The following is an 18,905-nucleotide window of genomic DNA, read 5'->3' as shown; positions in this document are numbered from 1 at the left end:
CCCGGTTCAGAGCAATAGAAGTGCTGACTGGTTGCTTCATACTCACGGTTGTCCAGTCAGTGCCAAATGGCTCAGATAAAACCTGAGCTTTCTTCCCTGTCTTGTCCTCAGCATTAACATCAATATGCTCTCCCAACTATCCAGACAGTGTTTTCTATTAAACTTCAAGGACACGGACTGGACCTCAGGTATTTGGTGATATTGGATTGGTGAAACAAAAATTTGGGGAGTGGAGAGATTAACAGAGAGACAGTAGTATCTCATAGACTGTTTCCTGAGGAAATCAGACTAATAGCAACAACAGTAACAAGAAGAGGAAAGAAGAGAACTACTGTACAAATAAACACTTCTAAAAAAGCAACCTATACTCCTAAGCCACTTTAAGAACATATGAAATAAAGAAGACTCTAATATGGCTATTTACGTTATATGTTCTTGTATGACAAAGGGAGCTGTAGCTTTAATATGTTAGCCAAGATTTCAGTGCTTTACTCACCTGGTTAATATGTGAAATTACAGGCAGTTTTGTCTATACCAGCATTTGCCAATCTGCTAATAGCTATGCTACCTAGTCTGTCATTACAGAACCTTTTCTTGCCTGCAAAAGACAGGACCAAGCCCTCTTTTACCCGTATATGTTAACTAAACAGTGACTAGGGAGTGCCCTTTATTTGCTGGTTACATTCAGCATCAATGAGTGGAGAATCCAGTGTTAAACTTCTGCTCTTACCATAGGCAGCAAAACATATTATATTCAACGGACTCATAATTCCACCCAAAAGTGAAGCAGAGTAAGTGAAACTATTCCATGCAACCAGTGAGAAGACAGGGAAGTAAAGTGAAGGAGGGCAGGCATGTCACTGAGTTACTAACAATAAAATGTTGCATATGAGAAAAAGCTTTCTCACAGTGAACATGTTTAGGCTGTGAATTAGTCTTCAGGCTGAAGGAGTGAAAGCCCTGTTGCTGAGGACACTTCAAGATGGCAGCCTTGTGCCCCTCATCCCTGTGCTGCAAATGCTTCGGGCTCCGCTCCGGGACCTTGAGGAGTCGGAGAGCAGTTTAAGGAGTTTCCAACTCAATTTCTACCACTGCCTGCAGCAGGGGGGGTTGAGCAGGTGTATGTTTTTTTCTCAGCAACATGTTAACATAAAATACCATTAATAATTAATACACTGAGCTAGGAGTTATGGTGAATGAAGGCTCTGACTCACTATCCTCATTGAATTTAGTTGCAAAAGATAAATCATTCTGAATTGGGGCCTCCACTGAATCAAACAAGTTGCTGAAGAAACAGGGATGTTTTGAGCATTTCCAAGGCCCTCAGTAGCTATTGCCTACGGATGGGTGCCACAAGGCAAGGCTTGTTGGTCTCTCCTAGCCGTAGTATGTCACCCAGTTGTTCAGCAGGATTGGCAGCTCTTTGAGCTTCTCTTTCACTTTTATTTCCAACATTGATTTTTGTTCTTTGTTTCTTTTGAGGCCCTGTATGAACCTTATTTTCTTAATCAAGCCTCTTGAAGATGTGAGCTTCCTCCTCTGCACTGGTTTCCCCTATGCTCCACGTCCTCAGTTGAGTGCTTTATACTTACTGTGCAGTGCTGAGTCACCTCCCGGCCCCTGCCATCTCTCTGGTACAGAACACTTAGTTTCTCGCGGTGCAATCTCTTTTGCATCCTCATGAAATGTTCTTCCCACGACTCCCATATGCCCCCTGGAGGTTAAATACTTTCCTCTTTAGCTTTTCTTTTTTGCTTTTGGTGCTTTCCTGCCATGTCTTTTGACAAGTGATAATAAATTAGTATTTGAAAAGGAAAACGAAGGATGCTGACACTTTGCAGGGTGATTCTCCCCCAGCCTGGGGTCCCTATACATCACTCTGGCCGAATAAAAAGGTTTAACATGGTGCACGTTCACACACATTTTAAAGCCTCTTTTTTGCTCCATGACTGGCTTTGCTGTGAGTGAAAATTAGATTACAATTGAATTATTTCACTAAATAAAGAAGAGTAAAGTCTACAATAGATTTGTAATATTGGTTAGGAAAGAGATCTTTTACATTCGTGACAAATATTTCCACCCTATTTCTAAAAAATGGGCTGAGGCACACTTGTACCAGAAGAAAAGTGCTTTTTTTCCTCCAATAGTTTGCTTTGCTCCAGGGAGGTGCAAGCTGTACCAGCCAGAGTCCTCTTTTATCACTATGCACTGTCTCTATGCCCAGAAGTTTTTCCAGCAAGACTGCTTCTCTAAGCATGATTAGCATAAATAAGATTTACAGTTTCATCTTTTCATACTATATATATTTATTGTTTAAAAAGGACAAACAAGTAGCCTTATTGAAAACTCTTTGATAATGACATTATGATGTGCTCGCGTTCTGATTTGTCTTTATATTGAAATGCAAACATCTGGAAATTGCCTGCTGTGCATAAGGAGATACTTCTCCTGAAGACCTATTTTTTTTCCTTTACTCTCATTTTGCTCTTAAATACCCTCAATAATAACTGATATAGCAAATCCAAATTTACTCTTAGTGCTCTCTTCTGATAGGCTAAAGCAGCACTTGCTTTCTTATGAACAATTTCTACATATGGAAATTTTTTTATTAGACTTTTTTTTTCTAGTCAATATAGAAAAGAAAAATAGAATAGGGGAAAAATAAATCTGAAGCTCAGGATGTGGTTTCTGTTACTGCACTGAAGGACCGTATCAGTCTGACCATACTGTCTGAGCAGTCCCTGCTTATCCTTCATCCCTTTTTAACAGCTAAGGTGGCTGACTGAAGGACAGTTAACACCAGTGTGACTTTTCTTCCTGATTCAGTATCTTCTAGGCCAAGCTTCTCTGAGGGCACCATAATAACACAGGTACCACAGAAGCAAGCGGTCATGCTGGTGTGGGGAATGGAGATCCTACAGCGTAGTTGGAAAGGTCTTTGTCTCCTTGAGTCTGGTTCACTGATCCCCTGTATTAGTGCAAATTGCTGACTATTGCCTTTTTCTCCTTGAGCCTAGGGAGTAAGAAAACCAGCAAGGACACCTCAGTTTCTTTGGAGTCCTAGTTAGGTCTTCAGCATGAAGTAGAGTGGCCTCTGGGCTGCTTTACCTCATGCCTTGTCAACACGTCCCAGAGGCTGTTCTTACATCACAGGGTCTGCCAGAGTGCAGGGATCCTGGCACTCAGCCTTTTCCCACAGATATGCTGGATGATGGTAGTAAGTGTGCTGGCACCAGTACAGAGCAGGGGGAGTTGTACAGGGTTTTATATCTGCTTGGCTTCAGCAAGTCAGTGCTGAAAGCGGCTGCAGCTCAGCTAAGCGTCTGAGTCGGAGCATTCAGCGTTTGCAGTTTTGTTGGGATGCAGTAATCTGTTTGATCATGCCTTAGGCTGGATTCCATCTGGCCAGAGGAGCTGCTGAAGGAGGATATTGTTGTACATAGATGAATTTGAGGAGGGGTCTCACAAGCTTCTCTAAGGGCTCCAGTTCAGTTGGAGTTCCTCATGGAGTCTAATCTCCATAGCTGGCAGAATTGGGCACAGGCATTAGAGAAAGTGCTAGCAGGCTTTTCTGACTTGCTTTGCAGTATCAGTTGAGATATATGAGTGCTAGAAACAAGATCTTATCCTACAGCTAGACCATGCCCTGTTCCACAAAACGGTGAAAGTGAGTGGAAAGAAATGGGAAGGTTATTGAATCTAAACAGACAACAGATTTGGGGTCAAGAATACTGGACCCATGCACCACAGTCTTCTGTCCTGAGCCATGCGAGTAAGTGAGCAAGGAGTAGAAAGGATATAGACTCAGTCACACCTCTTCTCCTTTTCTTTGCACAGTTTGGTGGATTTGGGGGACAGGAATGGTATTTTGTAATGAACTAATTTGATTATGCTCTTTCCTATCTGTGGTTGCTTCTTGGGGCAGAGATTTCTTGACCTTTTCCTCAAGGTACTGTGGTGTTAAGCTAGCCCCAAGCCATCTTTGAGCCAAAAGGTACCTGTTAATACAGGTGTTAATAATAGAGTGTCTCAGGGTAGGATTTTCAAAAGCACTGAAACAGATGGGGAAATCCCAGAATGATCCAGCTGGAGCAGTACCAGGTCAAAGACGAATGAGCCTAAAAATCCTATGCTTATCGTCATATAAGATTGAGGTTATCAGCATTGTTTGTGTATCACAGCAATGAGAATAAGGAAAGCAGAGCTGTGTGGGGAGTATAGTTATATTTGGCATCACTGTTTTTTTTTCTGCTGCCATGGCAAAGAAGTTTAAAACTGAAACACTACAAGAGAATTTGGTAAATCTGTCTGCTCCTGACTTCATAAAAGAAATGCATGCCCTTTAGATATGGGACTTGAAGTTTGAGTTGAGATAAGTAGAACCAGGCTCCATTATGAAGGATTGCTTATCAGAGTAAAGAGAATGTATTCCATTGTATCTAGAATCTCTCTAGAACCCCCAGATCTACAGAGCCTGGAGCCTGGAATCAGTTTCTGAATCTGGCAGAGTGCAAATACTGGGTTGTAACTTAATTTGATTTTATTTCATTGTTCTAGGAAGTTCTAGTAGCATGACTAGAATTATTTCAAATAGCAAAGAACAAGAGTCATGAAGAATAACATCCCTCTAGATCAGATGCACTAACAAAATGAGCATACCTTTTGAAAAGCAGCAATTTAAAATTCCTCCAGGGAAAAGACTTCTAAAACTCATAGAATCATAAAATGGTTTGGGTTGGAAGGGACCTTAAAGATCTAGTTCCAACCTCCCTGCTTGTCCAGGGACACTTTCCACTAGGTTCAGTTGCTCAAAGTCTCATCCAGCCTGGCCTTTATCACCTCCACGAATGGGGCATCCATCTGGGCAACCTATCGCAGTGCTTCACCACCCTCATTGTAAAAAAATCCTTCCTTAGATCTACCCTTTTTCAGTTGAAAGCCATTGTGCCTTGTCCTATCACTACATGCACTTGTCCAAAGTCCCTTTACAGCTTTCTTGTAGGCTCCCTTTAGGTACTGGAAGACTGCTAGAAGGTCTCCCTGGAGCCTTCTCCAGGTTGAACAACCGCAACTCTCTCAGCCTGTCTTCACAGGAGATGTACTTCAGCTCTCGGATCATCTTTGTGGCCCTCTTCCGGACCTGTTCCAACAGCTCCATGTCCTTCTTATGCTGGGGACCCCGGAGCTGAATGCAGTATTCCAGGTGGGGTCTCACGAGAGCAGAGTAGAGGGGCAGAATCACTTCTCTCAACCTGCTGGCCACACTTCTTTTGATGCAGCCCAGGATACAGTCCGCTTTCATCCAAAGTCATCATCTGCCTATTGCCCCCAGAGCAAAATTTCATGTTTTGGCAAAGGGAGGGAGGTAAAAATTACTTCAGAAGATTCCAGACATCTCTGGTTTCTTCCATTCTTGTTTGTTTGCCTGAAGACAAACTCATAAGATGCTTTATAAGATGGTCTGTTGGGGTTTTATTTGTTTTGTTTTGTTTTTTCCCTGATTTGTTTTGGCATCTCATATCATAGAAGAATTTAGATGGAATAATTTGGAAACATAAAGTTTACAGTTTGATAGTGAATGCAGTGAGGAGTGATGGGTCACAGCATAGGGATGAAGGCAGAATAGACAATGCATTCCTCGTTTTAAAGCTGGGTCTGGCTCTGCTTCTGTTGGAATGTCACAGTGCTGGAGATGTGAGGAGAGATGCAGTGGCAGAAATTACAGCTGGCAGCAATCAGGACAAAGGAATGCACATTTGCAGCGATTTGAGGGTAACAGAACAGTTCCTGCAGTTTGCCATGTCTGAGGCTAATAGGTTGTGCAGACTACAATACAGACCTTTACAGAGGAAGTGCATTCTTCTAGTTGTTGCTTATAAAACTTTGTGTTTTGCGTGGATGCTCAAGTAACTTACTTAATTTTTCTTGCATTATTTTAAGAATTACCAAAATTACAAGTAACTAGATACTTGAAATTCAAGTTTATTAAGACACCTCTACTAGGTTTAAAAAGCTGAAATGGGGTAAAAATCCTGTCAGTTCCAAGATCTGTGGAATATATGTTGTCTGTTGTACTGCCAGTGTTGTAATCTCAGTGTGAGAGAATGACATGAGAAGACTTTTCTTTCCTGCATTCACTTTGTCTGCCGTGTACATTCAAAGTGGAAAGGTTCCAGCCTGTCAGAAAGAAAAAGATCCCCTTATGTTCTACCTGCACAAGTATTTCTAAAATCACGTATCAGGATTGTCTGCAAAAAGGGTTAAACAAATGCTGACCTGGATATACTAGTCCCCTGAAAAGATGTGAACTATATATATGTTGTTTTATAATGTAATAACTTCTTGGACTGGATGATCTCTAAGGTCTTTTCCAACCTAGAAATCTATGACTTCTCTTTGGCTCTTATGTATACAGCAGGCAATCAACAAAATAATTATGGAGTTGCAAAAAGATAAGGCAGTTTTTAATTTATTTATTTTTTAAAACCAAGAAAGGCATACAAGATCTTCTACAGGCAGAAGGCAAGATCAGGTCTTGAGCCAGGCTCGGAGGAAAGAGAGGTAGAACACAACTGAGAAAGAAATTGAATGATCTAATATGGTAGGGACAGAAGTTACTCGTATGTGAAACTCCTGGTCTACATGTGTTTCAAAACCAAAATGTCAAGTAGTATAAAATAATGCCTAACAGTCAAATCTGCCACATAATTTGGGGGGAATTTTACTTGGAAAATGTAAAACCTTTACCCTTTTACTCAGGAGATCTCATAGAGCAGCTGGATTTGTGGTCACTTTAGAGAAATATGAAATGGAATTTCACTTTCATTGAAGGACAATGGTAAAAGGCCCCTTCACTCCAACATTCCCTTGGATACCACCCATGAGATCTTTTACCACCGCATCTGTTGAGAAGCCAGTGCTGCTGTGAGAACAGGGACTGGGCTCCTTTCAGAAAGCAGCTCAAACTGCATGATCTGGTCTTGGTTCGTTTGCTTGCACAACCCCTCTGCAGCGATGAAAGGAAAATGATCAGATTTGGTTTTCAGATCCAAATCTGAATTTTCATGTCCAACAAATAGGAACCCTACACCCAGCTGTAAAATTAACTCATTTTCTCTGTAGATCTTTAGGAGTTAATAAACATGATACACAATGATGATGTATGTCATGGGGTGACTTTTCAGGCGGAAATATTTTGGACCCTCTGCTTTTTCCATTGATTTCAGCACAAAGTAAACTCTACTTCATCTTACTTGATCTGGCTTCCTCTCTCCTTTCAGGAAAATCTCACTGTCTTTGGCAATACCATTGCATAGGGATTCACATAAATGTAGCTGAAAATAAACATTTATATAACAGCTAGTTCATTGAGTATTTGACTTCTTTTATTCCAAACACAAATAGCCATGCTCTTGTGTATACACACCCAAGCATGAGTATGCTATGTTATACATATTTTACATATGCAGCATTAGATCAAAAAGTCTTGGATTTTTTTCCCAAAGATTTGCTAGATTATTCTTTTTTTTTTTTGTAAATTATTGGTAAAGACTATTTTAAGTGATACATACTTTTAAGCTGTTTTCTGAAAGGTGTATCCTATTGTTTAAAATGCGTTGGATTTAAAAAAGAAACAAAGAAAGAAAAGAAAAGGAGATCATCTTATCAACTGCTCCATTTTTCTTCTGTTTTCCTGATCACCTCTGCCCTGGTATGTAGAAATTGGCTGATTTATTCAAATCCCAGGAACTCCCACGGCATATGGTTCATAAAGTAGCATTTACAGTGTGCATTGTAACACTTCATCACTACTAGAAAGACTTTGAAAGTAATATGGGTTCATGTTGTTCCTAAAGAACAACTAGGGTAAAAATATCTTTAATATTAAGATTTGCTTTTGAGCCTACTGCTGTAAAATCAATTTTTGGAGAGGAAAGGTATTTTCTGAATGACAACTGCCACAAAAAAAAAAAAAAAAAAAAAAATTAAAAAATCCCCTAGCCCAAAAAAAGCTTCCTCAGAAAGTAGTTCTTCAAACTGCTTTTTTTTCCCACAGCCTTGTGGAGCCCCCAACCCTGTCTGCAGAAAATGAAAGAGAGAGGGGTGGGATTAATGTGTAATTAAAGGGAATTTGGAAGGCTGAGATGTTGCGGAATGTTAGATCAGTAGCTGGAACAGCATGTGGTGTTCTTTAGGCAGGCTTCATTGAATCCATACAAAAAAAGAAAGAAGGGCTGCTTGCCTGTCTGCTCATTTATCAAACAGCTAGGCTGAACTTTCACAGCTCCACAAAAGTGTTTTACTGTTTGCTGAAGTTTTGCTCCAGAAATTAAAGCTGAACAACCCAGCGACTCTGAGTCTATGCTGCGTTTTTGACATCAGCCACATCGCGCAAAGCTCTCGGAAACCAACTCGGGTCAATTTTTACATGATACAAAGGGAAGATGATTGCACATTTGCTAAAAAAAAATAAATAAATTACTGAAGAAATGGTCAAATATGTGACATTGTAATGTCTTTATTTATGTAACACCTTTTGATCCAAATACGTGTTCCAGAGCTTTCAGTCATCAATCAGGATTAAATATTTATCATGGTGGCAAAATGGCTAATGGGGAAAAAAAATCTATATTATTTAATCATTTTTAATTGACATTTTCTTCTAGTTGAGCAGTTTTATTCTATCTTGTATGTCTGTTTTCCTTTAATATTAGTTGGTGTCCCCCTCAAAGAGGAAACATTTAGCCATTTATGTAATGAAAACAATTAAAATAGATTATAAATTAAAAAGGAAGAAATTCCTTTTGCAAGTGAATCTTCAAGGCTCACTGCAGTCTTTCTTGCATGACTGTTCTTCCAGAAGAGTTTTCCTCCTACTGCAGACCACACTGAGAATCAGGTTCAATCCTGTGAGGTGCTGAGTGTCACCTTTCCAGCAACTACAGCAGAGCCTTTTCATCAGGACTAGCCCGGTTGACAGAGGCTCTGATTGCTGAAGACACTAATCCATTTCCTTAAATGCATCTGGCACGAAAGAGGTTTTGTTTTACAGTAGCAATGTTCTTTTAATCTCTGCTGACAGACTAGAGTCCAGATTCTTGCTGATACCCTGCTGTTTCTGAGATGCACTTGTCTTCCATAGAGGATAAGTTGATTATGAACTATCTTTACAAATGCAATAGCGAGTCTTCTCTGGTAGAAGTGGTTCCCGTGTCAAATACCAAAATCTTTTTAGGGAATCATCTTTTAGAAAAAGGAGTGTTTAATGGCAGCATTGTGAAGGTCTTTGAAGAACTGTGGCCTCCAAAACTCTCAAAAGGAGAGTTTCCTCTATTTGCAGCAAACCCAAGTTTGTTGAATTTGCAAACTGACATAAATAAAGAGTAGGCCAATTCTAAGGACAATCCTCCTTAGTTTAGAGGCAGAATGGATCTTAGATTTAAGGAAATGTATTCTATTCCAGTAACTTCAGAAAGTCTTTGTTTTAGCTAACGATAATTAATAGAATTATACTGAATTTTAAAATGTATTTATCCTCTTTCAGTAATGGAAAATATCAAAAGCTTTTTTCTCCTGCCACGTATTTTGCTGACATTGCAGTACAGTTTTTCTGCTTTTCTGTCTTAACAGTCTATATTAAATTAAAGAATAGCAAATGTGCTTTTCAGTTTTCTCTAATATCAGTTCTATTTTTTTGCAGATAATAAGACAACAGTTTCCACAGCTAACGACAAGAAGACTTGGAACCAGAGGCCAATCAAAGTAAGCAGTGTATGGTACTATTATCTTCTCACACAGGGCCCCATCTGGCTCTGGCTTTACTTAATAGTGTAAGATCAGGGAATAACTTGAGGACTTTAAACCCAACTTTGAAGGAGGTTCCATTATAGTCTTTGCTTTGTCTGATTGATTTGGCAGTAACAGTCCTGCAAACATAGTCTAATTTCATCAGCAATGTTTTCCATATTATTGCTACGATGTTTTTAATCTCAACTCACTTCACACAATGTAAAGGACATTCACATCCAGCAGTAATGGAGCTACTGTTAGAGGCTGGGAAATGACAGCTGATTGACATCGTGTTTCAGTTTAGAGGAGAAGTGGCAGACTGCTATCTGGAATTTAGGTAGGAATATACATTGGCCTAAATTGAAATTGTCCACAAACCTGGATTTAACCATCATTTTTCCTTTGTAATGAAATCCAGCATACCTTTAAGCGATCAAGAAATTAGTTTATTGCCTTACTCAAAAGATGGTACTTCCTGAAAACAGTTCATCCTAATTCCAGAATGAGAAATTGATTCAGAAAGAACAATGTACTTCCTGGAGTATTTGGCTTTTTCAAATTGTTGACAAGGTGTGATTCTACCAATTTCTAAAGAGGATATAGTGATGTTTTTGTACTTTTTTTCTGCTTGTGGACTCCATGAAATTTTTCCAGTGGAGCTTTGGATCTTTTTCTGACAAACATAAGTCCCCTAAAAAAATTTAAATAAATAAATAAATATATGCTTTTCTTGATCAGTTTTCACAGAATCCTACAGGGCAGTCTAATGGTAGTCTCTGTAGATCACAAGTGGAAAACTGTAGAGAGGGCAATGAAAATCTGGGATATCATGTTAGCAAAATTCTGCTGGTAAAGATTCTCTTTCAAGACAAAGCCTAGAAACACAATATTGCTAAATGCTGAGAAACAAATATGATATGAGAATTGAACTTAGGTACTGAAGCTAGAATGACTTGCTCTTTAAAGAAAAAAAAAAGAAATTAAGATGCTAAAAGAAATGCCTTTAAAATTAACTTTACTGTGCTCTTCTAACAAGTGGTCCATGCCAAGCTGTATCTCTTTAATGGGACCAAATGTCCTTTCTTTCATCTTGAGATTCTCCTAATTTTTGTAACTAAGCTTTCCTTTTCTAGAACAGTCATATTTAAGCAGTTAAGTGAAAATTTGAAATCTCTTCTCAAATGTAAATTCACAGCTACCATACCATCAGTCATAACAGAGCTACCAGAAATCTCTCAGGTGCAAATTCTGTGCTAGTCTAGTAGCATATTAGGAAAATATGACAGGTGCAGACTCACAGAATCAGGATTTAGCACTGAACAGAAATTCTTTGGGCATTCCAAAAGACAGAGTGAAAGCATGCACAAGTTGCTTTATGGAAGCATTCATATGAGAGTATCTGCTGTCAGCCATCAAATCACTGTGACATTGGCTACAACTTTGTTATTTATCTTCCTATTTAATGAAAGGAATGAGCACTGCTGCATTTCCAAACTGGAGCTCCTCCCACAGCTCCAGGAGTCTCTCAGAGGAGCAAGATGCTCTTGATCTGCTGACTGAAGGTGTCTCGCGTCTCCAAAAGCTATGTCTCTTGGCTCTCAATGAGGCTAAAAATCAATGTGAATTAATTTCTTGCATGTTTTCCCCCTAACCTGCATGCTTGTCAGAGGGGCTTTCAGGTCATACACTCCTCTCATGCCACCTTTGCAATGGTTCTGCTCCCTATTTAGCAAATAAGGGGTTTCTGTAAAGCATGCTGTCTGTGCTCCGCAAAATCCTTGGACCCTGAGAGTCCCTGGTCACCCCTGTGAGGGAGATCATATTCACTCAAATTTCACAGCCTCGGTAGGTATGAAATCGACGACTTCTGCTCCAAAAGAGGATGCCTACATCTTTGTCAGTGGTTTTCACCCCAAGGATTACAGCATACAGAGGAGTCATTCTCATTTGGTCTGATGAAGAGGAGAGGTATAAACACACACACACTACATGCACATTGTACTTCTTTACAATAAATACACTCCTTGCTAGACCCAGCACAGCTGTAACTGAGCTCTGGTTTTGTTTTCAGAAACATCTGACTGCATTCCAGTTAAGTGTTATGTAAAGAAATTACTTTCAGCATTAACACTTCAGTCTCTTTATCACCAACTGTGTTGACCGATTGCTGCCAGTATGATTTTCATGCCACTTCCCTGCTACTGCCAAAGGAAATTTGGCCATAGAAGTGGTTAAGGTTATGTGACTTCACACTGTTCTCTCTTCAGTCTTTTTATAGCACGGCTGCCTTGTAACATTACAAAGTTCATAGCTACAATGGTGCTATGCTCCTGGTCATCAGTTGTGAAGCTTCCTTTTTTTGCAGCTGGATTTATTGCTGTAAGCATGCAGCTGTTCTCTATTGCACTGAGCTTAAAAACAGTTCCACCACAGGTGAGCCATGAGAAGGCAGCTAAACACAAAAGCCAATTTATTTCTATACTGTAGTTTGAAACGCTTCAATTATGTACAGGAGAGGTTAGTTAAGCTGATGGAAACTACATGGTGTGAAGGGAATTTTGCTTCTTCCTTTAAAGGAGTGCTGCAGATTCTGGATCCATGAGAGTAAAAAGCATTCCACTACTTACCACAAAAATGATGGTGTTGTCTGCATGTTATTCTTATACAGGTCAAACTTTCAAGCCCTGTTTGCTGAATTAAGTTGGGATTTTTCTGATAGAAATACAGAAAAGTGCTTGGAAAAGAATCTTTGTAAACTGTACCAGTGAGTTTTTGCCATGTGAGATAGTAAAATTACTGGAAGAGGAAGCTATCTGGAAAATTTTTGGAGTTGATTTGACTGTTGCTGTCTATATGATTTTGAAGGTAGCTGGAAAAATCTTTTATGTAGTTTACTGCCAAGTGCAACATACCAGAAATTAAATAACACAGTGAAATTCTACTACGTTTTCCAGGCTTTCACTCATTTTTTTCTTGAACTCATTTAAGAGGAAACTCGATATGAGGCTGACTCCTATTTAAGTTATACAACCCTCTCAGTCCATCTAGAACTTTTGCAGTCCTGCTTTCTGTGACCTTTTCTTTTTTTTCCTCCTTCCCTCAGCAATTTGTGGTGCTAGCTCCCTGCAGCATTTCCTTTTGGTTTCTCCAAGCCCAGACATACCACACAGGATGTATGTGAGCTTTATGGCTCTTACATGCAGTGCATGCATGACAGCTGCTAGAGACCAAACTGCAAGCCAGAGTTGTTACCATTCAAGCTAAAATTCCAAACTTCTACAGCTGGTGTTACAACCCCAGTGTGAGCACAAACTTTCCATTAGGTAGCTGTAACAGGTTAGGACCAATCTGCAGCCTGGTTTCTAGCATGGAATACACGTTTTGGCCTAAGCGCTGATGGGCAGATTTGGAGACAATAGTGTGGCTTTCTAAGGTATTGAAGCTAGGAAATCCCATTCACACCACGTCATTTATTAATGTTTTAATAAATCTCACTTGGATTATTCAGTATGCAGTTCAAGATGGCTTTTATTTTTAATGGACAATATGGAATGTCCTCTGTGGGCATGGCAAGGGAGTCACATACTAGGAGTCTGCTACAACTCCTCAGGCCTCCTCTCAGCCCATCTGTGCTGGTAGACAAGATAAGAGCTTCCAGCTCTTTGCCACCACTTTCTGCTGGAGATTATGACATGCACTGATCTGTGAGTGAAAAAAAAAACAAACAAAAAAGTCACCTGAGTTAGTTTGAACTACCATCACTTAAATGCTACTCTTTCACTAATTTAATCGATTACCTTTGTAAAAGGCTTTTTTTTCCTAAAACAAGCTTGAGTCCGTTAAAATGAACAGATCTGCTGGCAGCACTCTGAAATCAGTAACTGGGGAGTACAAAAATATCCGGGGATGGTAACTTCTCCTGCCACTGTAGTGAGTCCCAGAAGACTGTCTCATCATGGTCTGATAGCCTTTTGATAAGCTCTAAAGAGAACTGGAAGATTGTAGGAAAGTAGGCTGAATCAAAAGTATATGAGCAATACAATCTTGTGATGCCTTTTGTAATCATTACAAATTTAGCTGATGGGTTGGTGGTGCCCACAGCTGAGAAATTGAAATAAAGTTTAGCAAAACATGAAAGGAACAAGATTATCTTTGCTGCTTTGATGCAAGAGTTAGACTGGATCAGTGTTTCCATTAACACCTAAAATAAAGCTAAGTTGTAGCACAAACTTGTGCCATAAGGCCACCAATCCATTTTTATAGCACAGCCGCGCTGTGTAATTCCTGCTGTGGTCTGCACAGACAGAGATACAGAGTCGTGTAGTATCCCTCGCTGATCTAAGCCTAGCGCTGATGCTAAATTATGAAGCAAATAATTTTGAACTGTACATTTCCTCCCATTCATTGCTTTCTGGTGCAACCTTTCCCTCCCCCCGCCCCTCTTTTCGTTGAAATGTTTTCAATTTGCAAAACATTTCTGATCAACTCATTTGCAATAGACTCATGCTTTTCAGGGATCAAACCAGCCCTCAACAGGCTGAGAATCAGGGAGCTGAAATAACAACAGAAGGGCTAGTCCAGAGGGTCTGTACCTCTGCATATTGCTAAACTAAAGGAGCAGCTGCACAGCAGAGCTCTGCCAACAAGTAGCTTTAGGATGCCTTTTTTTTTCATAAGAAGAAAAAAAAATGGAAGTCTATTATTTTCCCGCCTTGCAACAGAGTCAGTTTGATTAGCTCTGAAGAGAGCTACTTTTACCAGAAGGAATGAAAATTGGAAGCCCGATATATTACGGCAATGTTCTGCTACTGAATCAATGCTTGTTAATAATACATAAACTATCGCACAGTCTGTTTTGCTGTAGAAATCATTAGCATTATCAGTTTATCTTACCCCTATATCTTCTTAAAAAAAAATTTCAAACAATCTGCTTTACAAAATATGCATCTTTGTGTATCAGGTACCATTATTATGGAATTGCAGTGAAAGAAAACTCCCAGTATTATGATGTGATGTATTCTAAAAAAGGAGCAGCCTGGGTCAACGAAACGGGAAAAAAAGAAGTAACCAAACAGACAGTGGCGTATTCACCACGGTCCAAACTGGGAACATTACTGCCAGAGTTTCCAAATGTCAAAGATCTAAATCTGCCAGCCAGTCTGCCAGAGGAGAAGGTAACACTTTGGAAATCTTTTCTCGACTTGTCTTGGGGTTTTTTCCCTGCTCTGGATGAAAGCTTTATCTAAAATATAAAGACTTTAAATTAGAGTAAGTTTAATAATGCTTTGACTTTATTTATGGGAGACTTAATTACTTCATATAATAAGAAGAAATATTTTTCCCTTAAAATAGGCAGCTGTACACTATCAGCTGTACAATATTTCTAAAGCCCGTGCTCACTTTTTTTTGAAGTTACATTACATATAGCAGATGAGGTTCGAGGGTAACTGTTTTTGCAATATTTTATAGCTCTTTAATTTACAAAAACATTTGATGGCAAACTGAAACCTGTTCTGATGCTTTCTTGAGCAGAGAGAGACTTAGTGCATTTCTTATCCTTCTAGATTAGAAATTAAGAGTATCCTATTTGCACATATGACAAAAGTGCTCTGGCTGCTCTTGGCTGAGCTTGCTAGTTTTCTGATGCTATTCACATGTGTAGTATCAATGTAAAGAGGACAAAAGAATAGGGTTTTATAGTTCTTTATGTCCTAATTAGGGCCACATTCTCGTCTTTGATCTCACTGAGGCTTTTTGCTCCTCTTACATTTGAAGAATCCCTATTGACATAGAAATATCCATGAATTCAAACAGAGAATTTACTTTTAAGAAGAAAACTCATCTTAAAGCTAATCTAGCTAGACTCTAACCGATTTCATTATTTTTGCAATTGTGCATAGGTAAGATAAGAAAAACTTACTTTTTTGTGCTCTATATTCTGATAGTTTTAAAAGCAGATTTGTTAAAATAGAACGATCTTTTGTGTGTCTCCCTCTCATTCTTTTTCAGGTTTCTACCTTTATTATGATGTATAGAACTCACTGTCAGAGGATACTAGACACTGTAATAAGAGCAAACTTTGATGAGGTATGGTTGGAAACTATAGTTGTAGTTTAATGATACATAAGGTATTAATGGATCTGAGAGCTTATTTTGAATGTGATATTACAAACTTATGGTTTTGTGGTGGCCGATCCTTTTCATTAATAGTGAACAATAACTATACTTGAGTACATAATATGCGACCGATAGTGTTAAATTTCATTTTGTAACACTGTGTGAGTTAGAGGAACAAAAGCAATGAGAATGTCTTTGTCTCTCCATTCTCCAGCAAGATTAAGGTAGCAATATCCCCTTACAAGATGTTGCACAATCCAGTTCTTGCAACTCAAGAAGTGTGTCCACCACTGCTTTTCTAATTTTTGAGTTGCAACTGAGCTCTGTTTGAAGGAATTCCTCTGAGAGTTCAGCACAAACACAGGGCAGTTGCCACAGCCAAAATGTGGGCTCTGCTGGTCTATTAACAAGGGCAGTGGGGGGCCTACAGCCTCCCAGACATCCCAGAAAGCTGTAGCTGAAGTCCCCAATTGCTGAGTTGTACTGCAGTGCAGCTAGGAACACACACACTGCTCAGCAGTTGATACAATCCATTAGAGATGGATAAGGTTTGTACCTGCTGCATATCTGACTGAATCTGAGGGTTTTCTGGCAGTGCATGATTACAGGTCTATAATGAGAGCTGAAAAATAAAACATTATTGGAATGCCACCAGTTCTACATTACATGTGGAGAAGGCCTCTAGTCCAGGAAAACAAACCTGGCAATAGTGATGCTGGGGGCCTGATTCAAATATGATACCCAGATCCTGGAAAAAATCCAAGGAAAACGGTGTTTTGACCCTGCCTTCTGAACAATGGCAAGATTCCCTGCTTTTGTTCCTCTCACTGTTTAATTCTCACACTCTTCTGGTTTAAAGCTGAGGCTCGTTTAAGTCATTGTACCCAGTTTAGATGTTTCCATGTGAGAGAAATATGTGACACGTATTCAGGTAGTTTTGCTGGACAAGTCTCAGAATACTTTCGTAAGGGCAGGATGTTATATTTTGTTAAGGAATCTGTTTGTCAGAATCAGTGGTGGGGAAGGGGCTGAGCAGCAACTATATATAAATGGTGAATATTCTATACTGCATCTGATGTGGTTACTTATTTCAGTACAGATCGTGTGCAGAAAGTTATGACTTGTGAATGCCGGTGTTCTGACGCCCGTAGAACTGGTCATATTCACTGAATAACACCTTTATTTCCTAAATTAAAGTTTTCAGAAGTATATTTTGCTCTGTCTGAAATCTCCTCCCCATTTTCTTTTTGTCTTTCTCCATTCTTTCTCCTCTTTCCTTCATAGTGGAGGAAAGAAGAAATCCAAAAGTGTAGCGTTTCTTTCCAAAACGAAGACAGAAAATGGTATATTGACCCCTGTAAGCCATGTGCTATCCTTCTCTCCCTTCCTACTCCAAGCCCTAGATTGCGTTCCTTTGTATATATACAGAGAAAAAGGCTTGACATGTGGAAGCCAAAGAGTTGCACTCACCAACCACTAATGGAAGGTAAAAATACGGTGGTTCCCATGGGTGTCTCTGCTGAGTAACACGAAGACACTCTGTCACCAGCTCAGAGTGTCTTCTCGCCCTTTGGTTGATTATCGCATTGTGTGCTGCGTTGTGGTACAAGCCTGTCTAGTTAAGGAATGCGTCTTGCCTGTGTTGTACACCATCAGTCCAGCTCTAGGGCTGAAAAAAGTGCTATATAAGCAGGGTCATTTGAGGAAGATGATATTTGTGGCCTCTGATTATTTTCACTTAAATATTCCTGATTCTTCTTGTGATTACAGGTTCAAAGTTTTCTTCTGCACTTTTGGCAAGGGATGCCTCCTCATATGCTGCCTGTATTGGGTTCTTCAACTGTAGTGAATATAGTGGGAGTTTGTGATTCAATTCTGTATAAAGCAATTTCCGGAGTTTTGATGCCAACAGTACTACAAGCATTACCTGACAGGTCAGTATAGCTAGCAGCACTGACCACTTTTATCTCCACAACACGTCTTTTCTTCATCAATCGCATCAGCTTTCAGAAGGCTGCTTGCTGCCACGTGTTTCCTGAGTTTAAATCACAGTGTTAATTCAAAGGAGTTGAAGAGCTGACGTGTTCCTGAAGAAATGTTCAGATTTTAACAAGACTTGTATTGTGAAAAACTTGTTATTTTTGACGTGATAAAAGATACCACCTTCTTTTTGTCTTACTAACATGGAGCTGATAGTCAAGTCTCAACTTTCATGTAATGTCAGAAATCTGTGGGACGCAGATAACTGCACTGTCTTCTGAAAATTTCAGACACTTTTCGACTACTCTGGGATAACAGCATAACAGTATTCTGCGTTATAGTGACAGGAGAAGCTGGCCTGGCTGCTCTGTTTGTAAATATTCACATACATATTCAGACACTGCAACCTAAGCGTTTGTCTCTGTTCACACTATTGGAACCCAATTCTTATTACGCTTGCCAGGAGTATAAAACATGAAGATCATACTTGTGAAGTCTTGAACAAGCTGGTTTAATTTAAATACTATCCTGTGAAGAACAGATGCATGCTTATTTTAGGATCACTTTATTAATATCACCAGGTATTTGCCTCCTTAGTTTCAAAGCTAAATTCACTTTTCCATTCCATGTGGTAGATATCAGCTGTTCTCTTCCTGCCTGGAGCTCATCTGAGTCCAAGAAGTCTTGTTTATATAGGTAACACAGGACAGAGATCAGTTCACAGCTGATCACTGAGTGCAGTCAACCTGTTCCCCACTTTGATTTTCCTAATATGAGCATCAGGAAACTCACTTTTTCTAAATATATGTGTATGTCTTTAGTGTTATTTGACTGATGCTTTCCTGAGGGGGAGTAATTTGTTAAGAATATTGCTTTAGGAGTTTATTATTGGTGCTATACGTTAGGCCCTCAAGATTTTAAAGTGGCCTTAATTATGGCAACTGTTTTCAAAATGTTCTGTTCTCCTATGAGCACTGTGTGACTGCTAAAGTATAGGTAAAGTATTTTTTCCACAAGAA

At 39.4% G+C, this 18,905-nt stretch overlaps 1 protein-coding gene across 1 annotated transcript in view; it reads left to right on the top strand.

Annotated features, from left to right (window-relative positions):
• Nucleotides 1-18,905, top strand: part of RFX4 (regulatory factor X4) — a 78,382-nt gene that overhangs the window by 15,976 nt on the left and 43,501 nt on the right. The window contains exons 4-7 of the mRNA XM_086610278.1: nt 9,701-9,762; nt 14,750-14,963; nt 15,799-15,876; nt 17,677-17,840. Of these exons, the coding sequence (XP_086466404.1) occupies nt 9,701-9,762; nt 14,750-14,963; nt 15,799-15,876; nt 17,677-17,840 (518 nt within the window). The remainder of the gene's footprint in view (nt 1-9,700; nt 9,763-14,749; nt 14,964-15,798; nt 15,877-17,676; nt 17,841-18,905) is intronic.

Source organism: Tauraco erythrolophus, chromosome 4 (assembly GCF_009769465.1).
Source record: "Tauraco erythrolophus isolate bTauEry1 chromosome 4, bTauEry1.pri, whole genome shotgun sequence".
Taxonomy (NCBI): Eukaryota; Metazoa; Chordata; class Aves; order Musophagiformes; family Musophagidae; genus Tauraco; species Tauraco erythrolophus.
This window is presented reverse-complemented; position numbering and strand designations above follow the sequence as displayed.